Genomic DNA, 12,315 nt, shown 5'->3' on the forward strand with positions numbered 1-12,315 from the left:
GATTCGTTATGTATTTTAACTATGTTTACAACTTGTCATATTCTCTAAAGTCTATTTCCAGTATATAAAGCCTAGTACTAGTATCTATAGCCCAGTAATAGCTAAGTACCAGTCTCTAATTTATTACCAGCTACTAGTAGTGTATCTAAAACACAGGGGATCTACTAGCCAAGTACCAGTCTCTACAATCTATTAACAGCTACTAGTATGGTTTCTATAACCCAATAGGCTTGCTAGCCAAGTACCAGTCTCTACAATCTATTAACAACTACTAGTAGGGTCTCTATAACCCAATAGGCTCGCTAGCTAAGTACCAGTATCTAAAATCTATTACCAGCTACTAGTAGGGTCTCTATAACCCAGTAGGTCTGCTAGCCAAATACCAGTCTCTACAATCTATTATCAGCTACTAGTAGGGTCTCTGTAACCCAGTAGGGCTGCTAGCCAAGTACCAGTCTCTGCAATCTATTACCAGCTACTAGTAAGGTCTCTATAACCCAGTAGGTCTGCTAGCCAAGTACCAGTCTCTACAATCTATTACCAGCTACTAGTTGGGTGTCTAAAACACAGTAGGCCTGCTAGTCATGTACCATAGTACCTATAGTCAATTCTTTTTAGTGAGGCAGATTTGCACCGACTCGCAGGGGTGCCCTTTTCGCTTGGAAAAAGTTTCCTGATCGCTGATTGGTTGAACAATCAGATACCAGGACACTTTTCCGAGCTAAAAGGGCACCCCTGCGAGTCGGTGCAAATGCACCTCATTAAAAAAAATTGAGTATAGTGCCATTGTCTAGGGCAATTATAGTAGCCGAAGTAAATGTCTTCAAAGAGCATTTTCAGATACATATACCACATATGTCTGATATATGCAATTATGTATTTCTAGATGTCTATGACTGCCTAATGTATCATCGTATGGATACATGAATGAAATAGCTTTGGATTTCAATCCATTAGGCTGAGCCAGAAGCAAGTAGGCCTATTGTCAAATAAAAATCAAGAAAAGCGTTAAACTGAAGCACTAGGGGATTTTAGAATTCGTGTCTTAATGCTTAACTCGGAATCTGAATCGTTTTTTCAGTTTATTATAGACGAAAATAACAAAAACAAGGCTCTGAATATTTGTTTTAGATTTAGTTTAGCAACCACCGTTTAGCGTGGAAACTGAATCATAAAGCTTTTTTGGGTGGGTAGAATTTTAGCTGAAGTAATGATTTATTGAAGTGTATATATGTGGATTGATAAGTTTCAATGTAAAGCATAATATATGATTTGATTTAATTTAGAATATATATATATATATATATATATATAATATATATATATATATATATATATATATATACTGTATATATATACTCAGATACTTATAATGAATGAAGAATATTATCTAGATTCTAGGTAGTAATTATATAAATGAAAAAAGTAAAATATATATTCAAACTTGTAAAACGCATAATTAAAAATAACTGCATCATCTTGAAAAACAAACTTCAAAATATTTATGAGTAAAACGTAAAATTCTAATGAAAAAAAAAATTTAAAAATGAATAACTTTTCCTTTAGTTTTCCACATCCAGAGGAAACCTCACATCTCATACCTCATACCTCACATTCTATGAGGATACCAAACCTCAGTGACTTGATTTTACATTCTATGGAAAAAGGGTTTAGGCCTTAGGCCTAATACCATCGAATGTGCCCCGCGAAAAATGCAGCCAGGGATTGCACGCAGGCCAGACCTTTACAGTTCTGCAGTTGCTCATAGGGGGCTTGGCCAACTTCCTGTAAACAGAAGAAGAAGAAGAAGAACATATTGTTATTAAGGCGCGTTCGGTGTGAAATTCTAAACGTTCGTTTAAATATTAAGGGTCTAATTGATTTATTGTCATATAATTTTGGTTCATTAGTGGTCTCGTGTACTTTTTAATACTTTTTCTAATTTTTATTGTAATTATGAGTACAGCATAAATGGATATTGACATTTGATGATTACGGAAAGGGGTAATATATGGGAGTAAACAGTGCTGATAATCACTAGGGCTAGTTAGAAGAAAATGTTTCCATTATTATTATTATTATTATTATTATTATTACTACTAGCTTAGCTACGACCCTAGTTAGAAAAACAGGATGCTAGAATCCTAAGGGCTCCAACAGGGAGAATAGCCCAGTGAGGAAAGGAGATAAGGAAACATAGAATAGTGTACCTGAGTGTACCCTCAAGCAAGAGAACTCTAATCCAAGACAGTGGGAGACCATGGTATGGAGGCTATGACACTACCCAAGACTAGAGAACAATGGTTTGATTTTGAATTAGTCTCATTCTACATCAAGAACTTTAACCAAAGTGAATAAGACGTTAAAGCAGTTAGAAAATGTACCCTCAAGCAAGAGAACTATAATCCAAGACAGTGGGAGACCATGGTATGGAGGCTATGACACTACCCAAGACTAGAGAACAATGGTTTGATTTTGAATTAGTCTCATTCTACATCAAGAACTTTAACCAAAGTGAATAAGACGTTAAAGCAGTTAGAAAATGTACCCTCAAGCAAGAGAACTCTAATCCAAGACAGTGGGAGACCATGGTATGGAGGCTATGACACTACCCAAGACTAGAGAACAATGGTTTGATTTTGAATTAGTCTCATTCTACATCAAGAACTTTAACCAAAGTGAATAAGACGTTAAAGCAGTTAGAAAATGTACCCTCAAGCAAGAGAACTATAATCCAAGACAGTGGGAGACCATGGTATGGAGGCTATGACACTACCCAAGACTAGAGAAAAATAGTTTGATTTTGAATTAGTCTCATTCTACATCAAGAACTTTAACCAAAGTGAATAAGATGTTAAAACACTTAGAAAAGATGATCACTCTAACTCAAAATTACGTATTGATTGTTTCTCTAAATCAAAAGGATATTTATGACAATACCTGAGCGCAGTCCAGGTGGCGAACGAATTGCAGATGTTTAGTTCCTTCCATGAAGCAAATGGGGTCGGAGATTATTCTGTCCAGAGGATTGACTGAATCCAGCCATTGCTTTAACCACTGCAGATCGCAATCACAAATCAGAGGATTGTCTGTCGATTAAGAAAAATATTCATTACAAGAAATATTGTTGTTTCGCAATCGCAAATCAGAGGATTGTCTGTCGATTGAAAAAAAAATATTCATCACAAGAAATACTGTTTCACGACTGTGATCATACTTAGGAACTATTGAAAGTAATGCATATAGTTTTGAAAATAAAATTTTGGAACATTCAGATATATAGACCATGAAAAAGCTATATTTCTTAAGTTATAATTTCTTAATGGAGAGTTTGTCTCTTTTCAAGAATTGCAGGCATTCGAAGTACAGTTACTTCATCTATGTTCTATTTTATTATCTGACATCCATTTGTTTTACTAGTGCTACATTACGTGCACACACACACACACACACACACACACACACACATATATATATATATATATATATATATATATATATATATATATATATATATATATCCCAGTATGCAGAAGAACCACAGGAAAAATGAAAATACGAAATATACGATTAAGTCCTGACTAGTTTCAGTCCTCTGAAGAAGTATCACGAAAATAGTCAGGACTTAATCGTATATTTCGTATTTTCATTTTTCCTGTGGTTCTGCATCTGAGCATCACGTTTTCCTGTGATTTTTACGCATATATATCAGTATACACACACTTATATATATGTATAAATATATATATATATATATATATATATATATATATATATATATATATATATGTATATAGATATATAAGAAAAAGGATGTGGTATATATATATAATTTATATATATATATATATATATATATATATATATGTATATATATATATATATATATATATATATATATATATAGAGAGAGAGAGAGAGAGAGAGAGAGAGAGAGAGAGAGAGAGAGAGAGAGAGAGAGAGAGAGAGAGAGAGATAAATCCCGTCCTTTTCTTCTTCCCTTTACACCGGCAAAATAAAGATGATATTGTTAGCCCCATGCATTAAGCCACTTTCCCTAACACAGGGTGGCTCCATGAGAAATGAACAAAAGTAATCCTTGCCACATTCCTATTTTAACAGCTGAATTGTGGATAAAATACTACAATTATTCCCTACGTAATCAACCTGTGACCCAGCGCGGTGACCAGGGAGGTCATTACGCGCATAGGTGCAGCCAGGGAAACTCACCTGAGAGATCCAGCATGAAGAGGCTATCGATGACTGGGTTCACTATGATTCGCGGAAGTCTGGTCAGGTTGTTGTGTGCTAGCATCAGAAATTGGACAGATTCAAGGTCTTGGAGAGCATCTAGTGAGATGGATTGAAGCCTGGAAATAAGAATGGCAGAAGTAGTGAAGAGATGTAGTGAAGATTACAGAGATGATAAGAGTGGCACATGACTGAGATGGTGTGGGCACGTGTTGTGGATGGATGGTGAAGAGGGAGTGAGGAGGCATTGTGAGATGGTGTGGACATGTGTTGAGGATGGATGTTTGGGAGGGAGTGAGGAGGGCTTAGGAGGAACCTGTTAGGAGAAGATCAAGAGGGAGGCAGAAAATTACTATAAGATAATGGGAAAGATGATATAGAGAGAAGAGGCTTGGTGGAAGAGGATGCCTTTGATGGAAGGCAATGGAGAGGGTGAATCAGGCAACCAACCCCTTAATGTAAGAATAATGGGGCGGAGGGGGGGGGGGAGAAGAGAAGGAAATCGTAGTCTGGAAGAGCATTGCTTGTTTCAATTAACTTTTTTCTGTTATTTTGTTAAGTGGATATTTTGATGGCAATAGTAGACTTTTACTACAGTTAATTAGATTATATAAACTTTATTGTCTTAAACCTAAATATGGGGCTAAATTTATAAGATAAGTCTTTTGATTCAATAGAAATTGGAGCAAATTCTTGAATTTATTGTTTTTCATTCAAATACAAAAGATTCGTTAACAGTGGAGTGGAATTTCAATTTTTTTTTTTAAGTTAGATTTGTTTACATTACAATGGTTGATTTTGATGGCATTGAGGTTAAAACTTGGAAGAGACATCTTTTCTCAGTAAATGAAAGGTTACTAACCGTCCTACTTAATTTTGAGTTATATGGATACTTTGAGTTAGCCTTCTATATAATTGCTATTTAGAACAACTGCAGAGTGTGAACTTGCACATTATAAAAAATCATAATTGTCATTGCGTAGTCTATAGCTTATGCATAGAGAGTGCTTTGAATCTAAGTTAATGTGGCTTCATGCCAGTTTGGGACCTTGCCTAACATATATTCATAAGTGTATGAACGTGATAAGATCCTTAAGGCCCTGTCCACACTACCGGGCAGTCCCCGATGGGCAAACAGTGATATCAGGCCACAATAGTTAGTGAAAATGAGGGTTGATGACGTCAGAAGCGGGAAAACTAAAGGCAGGGATCTGGCAACACTTTATGATGCCAGATCCCTGTCTGTGGTTTTCCCGCTTCTGACGTAATCAACCCTCAATCTTACTAACCACTACCTATTGTGGTCTGGTATCACTGTTTGCCCGTCGGGAACTGCCCGGTAGTGTGGACAGGGCCTAAGACTTATTACTTCCATTTGGACTCCGTCCACTGGAGAGACAATTACGGGTATTTGAGGGTCGACTGTATACATATATAACATTTATTTAAAAAAAAAATAAAACTCACTTATTATTGTTGAGTTCAATATATCGCAGATGATGACCGAATCCAGAGAAAGAATTATCCTCCAAAAGTGAGATTTCGTTGTACGAAAGATCCAGATGGCGCAGATAACGGAAGTTTGTCAAAGTTTGCGTTGGAATGGCAGTGAAATTGTTGTAGCTGAGGTCTATCCACTTCGTTACATCTGTTGGAGATCAGTTATCAGAGACTCTTTTGAGGATTTTAACTAAGGTTAAGAATTGATGAGAAATTAACATTCACTTTTTTGCAGAGTAAGGTATTTAATATCTAGGAAATGTGGCTTAAGGTTCTCAAAATTTACAGAAATTAGCATTTAGTTAATATTGACATGAAAGTCTACTTGAGGTCGGCATACTCAGACTGGAAAAACAAGCCAACTATGATTATCTTTATTTTATTGATAATTATCATATAAAACGAATATCCTTAAATTCACTAACAATGTGAGCTCAGACTCACTTTCCAAGCCAGCGAAGGAGAGCTCGGTTAATCCCTCCAACTTGTTCTGTTGAAGGTCCAAGTTACGAATCTGTAACTTCCGGAAGGCATTTTCCTCCACGGTTGCAATCTGGTTGTTCGCGAGATCAAGCGTGTTCAGCTTGGTCAAACCTGGTCAAAGAGAGCTTCTGTAGGTTGGAAGGCTAAAAATTAACCTTTTATTTCTTTCTGTTTTGTTTTCTTGTGAGTGCTTTGTTTTTGAGCTGTGCTCCAGAAATTACTAAGATTTTCTTTGGGTACTAAGACCAAAAACACTTAATAAATAAATCAATAACTACTATGTAAATAAATGTGACTGAGGTTACTATTTACCCGAGAACGCGTCTTTGCCAATCTCCTCAATCTTATTGCCATCCAGCTTGAGATAGGTTAGGTTAGTCAAAGTGAAAAAGGACACCGTTGGGATCTCTGTTAGCAAGTTTCTGGTCAGGTCCAGTATATCCAGGTTCCTGAAAGAAATAATGTTGGAAGCGGTCAGTGTCTCGATGGTGGGTCATTAAGAAAAGATATACTTTAAGTGCAGAAGCTCAGTGAACATCTTTCCAGACTGGGTGTAGGGCTATCTTCCCGATCAAAATTACTCGCTGGAAACCAGAAGGGTAGCCCTCTCTGGCACCATCTTGTAAAGGTAGGTTGAAAAACCTTGTGTATCTGTATTCTAACGGTGGAGAATCGGTGAGGATTCCAATGTGCGAAACTTCCGTATAAGCTGCATTATACTACTACTCAAAGGGTCATCAGAATTCCTGCATTTCATCACATGATCAAACCATCTCTAAGTACTCTGATCCATAAATTTTCCCAGAACTAAATGCCCTAGGTATCGTCAATATATACATACCTTATTACTTATTCATTCTTCATTTATTCACTTACCCTGCTGCTCATTCACCATGGGAGCTATTTCATTCTTCCCTTGATCACTCCCATAAAGTATAGTTGGTTCATCAGCCTTCACTTACTGGAACACTCCTTTAACCATTCGATCTTTTCCCAAGTTCATTTATTTCCCTTTTCTCTCCAACTCATCACATCGAGAATTTAGAGTGCACTCTGTACCTGGATGAAACCGTTAATGGCAGAGGCAAGGGACAGTGATATTGCCCTATCGAGCAGGAAAATGCCCTAGAGACGGACCGAGGAGGGCCAGGCAATGGCTCCTGATGACAGCATATACACCTATAGGCTCCCACAACCCCCCCCCATTCTTACTCACAAGGATGGTGAGGTTGCAGCAGTCAAAGAAACTAACGAGTTTGAGCGGGACTCGAACCCCAGTCTGGTGTTCATCAATCAGGGACGTTACCATATCGGCCACCACAACCCTTAAGCACGTCTCTTCCCCAGTCAATCTTTTAATCCTTCGTCTTACTTTCTGAATTCAAGCTCTTATAATTTTTGCAGTTTAATGCATGTACACTGAGAAGCACACACACATATACACGCATATATATATATATATATATATATATATATATATATATATATATATATATATATATGTATGTGTGTGTGTGTGTGTGTGTGTGTAAGTATCATAAACCTGTGTATTTGAGACTTACCAGAAACCTCTCTCTATCTCTTTCTTGAATACTTTACCTACAGCAATCCCCAAAAGCCATGCTGTCGACGACATTTATGTCATTGTCTTCGAGACGAAGTTCCTGCAGCTTTTCCAACTTACTGAAGCCGTAATTAGGAAGCCTCTGAATCTTGTTTGTCCTCAAGTGGAGAATCTCCAGTCCTTGGAGGTCGCTCAGAGCATCAGTTGGAATCTGGAGAAGTTATGTGGAATTAGATATTTCTAGATACTAAAACTTTTTTTGGGGAGATTGGGTTGGTTGAAGATGAGGTTACTTTTGTTGATTTTTAAATGCTGGCCTTCATAATTTATATGAATATTTTTGCTTTTTCTATAGTTCTTCAGAATAATACATTATCTATACAAAAGGACATAAAAGATTTATCAAATGATACATGATCTGTGCAAATTAAGTAGAGATGTTTCTTAAATGACACAGGTTCTGTATAAATTAAGTCGAGAGGTTTCTTAAATAAGACAGCTTCTGTATGAATTAAGTCGAGAGGTTTCTTGAATGAGACAGGTTCCTTATGAATTAAGTCAAGAGGTTTCTTAAGAGATACAGGTTGTGCATGAATTAAGTGGAGAGGTTTTTTAAATGAGACAGGATCCATATCATAGAATCAAGTCGAGAAGTTTCTTAAATTATTCAGGTTCTGCATGAATTAAGCTGAGAGGTTTCTTAAATTTTACAGGTTCCTTATGAATTAAGTTAAGAGGTTTCTTAAATGATACAGGATCCGTATGAATTAAGCCGAGAGGTTTCTTAAAAGATACAGGGTCCATATGAATTAAGCCGAGAGGTTTCTTAAAAGATACAGGGTCCGTATGAATTAAGCCGAGAGGTTTCTTAAAAGATACAGGGTCCGTATGAATTAAGCCGAGAGGTTTCTTAAAAGATACAGGATCTGTATGAATTAAGCCGCGAGGTTTCTTAAAAGATACAGGGTCCATATGAATTAAGCCGAGAGGTTTCTTAAATGATAGAGGATCCGTATGAATTAAGTCAAGAGGTTTCTTAAATGATAGAGGATCCGTATGAATTAAGTCAAGAGGTTTCTTAAATGATAGAGGATCCGTATGAATTAAGTCAAGAGGTTTCTTAAATGATAGAGGATCCGTATGAATTAAGCCGCGAGGTTTCTTAAAAGATACAGGGTCCATATGAATTAAGCCGAGAGGTTTCTTAAATGATACAGGATCCGTATGAATTAAGTCAAGAGGTTTCTTAAATGATACAGGATCCTTATGAATTAAGTCAAGAGGTTTCTTAAATGATAGAGGATCCGTATGAATTAAGTCGAGAGGTTTCATAAATTATACAGTTTCCATATGAATTAAGTCAAGAGGTTTCTTAAATGATAAAGTTTCTATATCAATTAAGTCAAGAGGTATCTTGAATTATACAGGATCCGTATGGATTAAGCCGAGAGGTTTCTTAAAAGATACAGGATCAGTATGAATTAAGTCGAGAGGTTTCTTAAATGATAGAGGATCCGTAAGAATTAAAACGAGAGGTTTCATAAATTATAGTTTCCATGTGAATTTAGTCAAGAGTGGTCTCGAATGATAAAGGTTCTATATGAATTCAATTAAAAGGTTTCTTAAACGATACAGGTTCCATATGAATTAAGTCGAGAGGTTTCTTAAATGATACAGGTTTCGTATGAATTAAGTAGAGAGGTTTCTTAAACGATACAGGTTCAGCATGAATTAAGTCAAGAGGTTTCTTAAATTATATAGTATCTGTATGAATTAAGTCGAGAGGTTTCTTAAAGGATAGAGGATCCGTATGAATTAAGTCGAGAAATTTCATAAATTATACAGTTTCCATATGAATTAAGTCGAAAGGTTTCTTAAATGATACAGTTTTCATAGGAATTAAGCTGAGAGGTTACTTAAAAGATACAAGATCCGTATGAATTAAGTCGAGAGGTTTCCCAAATGATACAGGATCCGTATGAATTAAGGCGAGCGGTTTGATAAATGATACAGGTTCCATATGAATTAAGTCGAGAGGTTTCTTAAGTGATACAGGTTCCGCATGAATTAAGTCGAGAGGTTTCTTAAATGATACAGGATCCATAAGAATTAAGTTGAAAGGTTCCTTAAATGATATAGGTTTCATAGGAATTAAGTTTAGAGGTATCTTAAACGATACAGGTTCTGTATGAAGTATGTCGAGAGGTTTCTTAATGATACAGGATCCGTATGAATTAAGTCGAGAGGTCTCTTAAACGATACAGGTTCTGTATGAAGTATGTCGAGAGGTTTCTTAATGATACAGGATCCGTATGAATTAAGTCGAGAGGTCTCTTAAACGATACAGGTTCCGCATGAATATGTTGAGAGGTTTCTTAAATGAGACATGTTCTGTACAAAATCAATCCAAGATTTCTTAAACGTCTCGGGCTCTGTACGAACCAAGTCGAGATATTTGTTAAATGATACAGATTCAGGAAAGATTTCTGATATACTAGTTCTATATAAATTAAGGTGACCAAATTTTCAGCTATTACAGATTGTATTCATGAAAATACCAAATTCCTCCTGATACTGGCAGTTACTTTTCATTGAAAAATATGTTCTGCAACTCTAGGAAAATCACTATAAGCTTCTGTAGTGAAAACCACTAAATTCTTCTAAATTTACCCTCTTTTTGTAAATATGTTAAATTCCGGGTAGGTAAGTGACTAGTGTATTCTGCTATGATGATCAATTTGTTTTGAAATTATAGAAACGTATGGCAACTATACTTCCATGGTATAGTTGCTAATTATTTCTACACAGAATAATTCTAGTACTGATTGTCTTAGTAGTTGAATAGTCAGAAATAGAAATAATTTAAGGTATATGCTTTTTTTTTATTGGATGACTGCCAATTGTTACTGGACAAAACAATTCTTATTACTTCTTCATCATCAGTTGCAGGATTAGAAATAGTAGCAACTTATGGCAACTCAATCTTCATGCTTACATTGCCAATTATCTCAAAACAGAATAATCCCAAATAATGTTTTATCATCATTCAGAGGGCTAAAAACAGTAGAAGTTTATGGTACCTATCTTTATGGCAAAGTTGCCAACTATAGCAGGATAGAATAATTCTAATCAATGTCCTATTTTCAATGAAGTGAAAAGTTGGCATTTCGTAAAAATCACTCACATGCGTCAACTCGTTGTTGTCAAGAACAAGCTCCCTGAGAGAGCTCCCTAGGTCGGCAAAGGCCTTTCCTCCTACAGAGCTCACTTTGCTGTTAACAATAGCCAGTTGTTCGATTTGCAGGCCGCTGAAGGACCCGTCTGGGATGTCCTGGAGATCGGAGTCAGTGATCTTCATTGCCATGACCTGAGGTTTCTTGGCCCTGATGGTTTTCGTGATTTCGAGGAGCCGTTTGTCCGTCAGGTTGTGGCAGGTGATGTAGAGATCTGAGCAAAGAAGAATAAGAATAGGGTATTAGTATTGTTGATGATTTTGTATTTGACATCATGTTCTTGTCATTTTGAGGTCATGGATTATTTAAGTTAATCAGTTATCTCTCAATAGATCATTACTAGCATTGCCATTAATGCTAGTAAAAGTAGAAGCAGAAGTAGTAGAAGTGATAATAACTTGGAAAATATCTACAACAAACTTAATGAGATGGTTGTCCAGCTTGGAATCCCACTGGCACCAACAAATCATGTGCTCACCATGAGTAGTGATCCTTGATGGAGCTGTTCATTTCACCCAGTTCTTACTACTACTACTACTACTACTACTACTACTACTACTACTACTACCAACATTCTTACCAAAAAAGTCTTGGCACAAGCAAGGCTTGATCTGGTCGCTGGGAGGACATCCACCTTCCATCCAGTGAGGAGCAGCGCTAGTCGCCACGGCGGCCATTACCATCAGGATGAAAACGATGAATGGTTTCCTCATCGGGGTCATGATGCCGCACTGTTGCTCACGGAACTGTGTCATTGTGATTGTCCTGTTTGGTTTGGAAAAGGTACAGTAAACATAGCATTACTAACCTAACCTACCCTATTAATATGTCCAGATTTTTCCTGGAAAATGATGAAATGTGATATGTAAGTGCTATGCTGGATGTGTGAGATATTTCACGATGTAATAAGATAGAGAGATTTCAAAGTAATATAGTCAGGTAATAGTCTGGAATGTTATGTAGCGTTGGGTGTGGTCAATAGCTGAATAGGGGACTCTGGCAGACACGTAAACACTCTTAATGATAACTACAACTTACAACTGAATTTCGGGGTGGGGCGTAAAGGGTTAAAACAAGAATATTAACAATACTGATTAAAAAAAAAGATTGATTTGTTTCAAATTGACTGGGACCACATTTTTTGTTTCATTTTACATTGATATAACTTATTTATAAAGAAAAAAAAATGAAAATATGCACAAACGAACACATGCGTGCAGGTATAGTGGGCTGGCCTTCAGTCAGTGCATGTCTCAGGGTCAAGTGTAAAATCATGCAACCCCT

General features: G+C 36.5%; 1 protein-coding gene across 1 annotated transcript; it reads right to left on the bottom strand.

The window, feature by feature from the left end:
• Positions 1-1,377: 1,377 nt before the first annotated feature.
• LOC137628452 (chondroadherin-like) lies at positions 1,378-11,790 on the bottom strand. The gene is made up of 9 exons (XM_068359600.1): positions 11,612-11,790; positions 10,983-11,245; positions 7,834-8,009; positions 6,547-6,683; positions 6,196-6,345; positions 5,719-5,899; positions 4,231-4,370; positions 2,941-3,089; positions 1,378-1,785 (listed from the first exon to the last, which is right to left on the bottom strand). The coding sequence occupies exons 1-9, from the start codon at positions 11,784-11,786 to the stop codon at positions 1,684-1,686; spliced, it is 1,473 nt and encodes a 490-aa protein (XP_068215701.1). The 5' UTR covers positions 11,787-11,790; the 3' UTR covers positions 1,378-1,683.
• Positions 11,791-12,315: the final 525 nt, after the last annotated feature.

The sequence above is a fragment of the Palaemon carinicauda genome, chromosome 36 (genome assembly GCF_036898095.1).
Source record: "Palaemon carinicauda isolate YSFRI2023 chromosome 36, ASM3689809v2, whole genome shotgun sequence".
Taxonomy (NCBI): domain Eukaryota; kingdom Metazoa; phylum Arthropoda; class Malacostraca; order Decapoda; family Palaemonidae; genus Palaemon; species Palaemon carinicauda.

Coding starts and splice junctions, on each gene's coding strand:
- LOC137628452 (XM_068359600.1), bottom strand. CDS start 11,786: ATGACACAGTTCCGTGAGCAACAGTGCGGCATCATGACCCCGATGAGG. Junction 11,246..11,611: donor CTTGTGCCAAGACTTTTTTG/GTAAGAATGTTG, acceptor TTCTTTGCTCAG/ATCTCTACATCACCTGCCAC. Junction 6,684..7,833: donor GCTTTTGGGGATTGCTGTAG/GTAAAGTATTCA, acceptor TATTTCTTTCAG/GAACCTGGATATACTGGACC.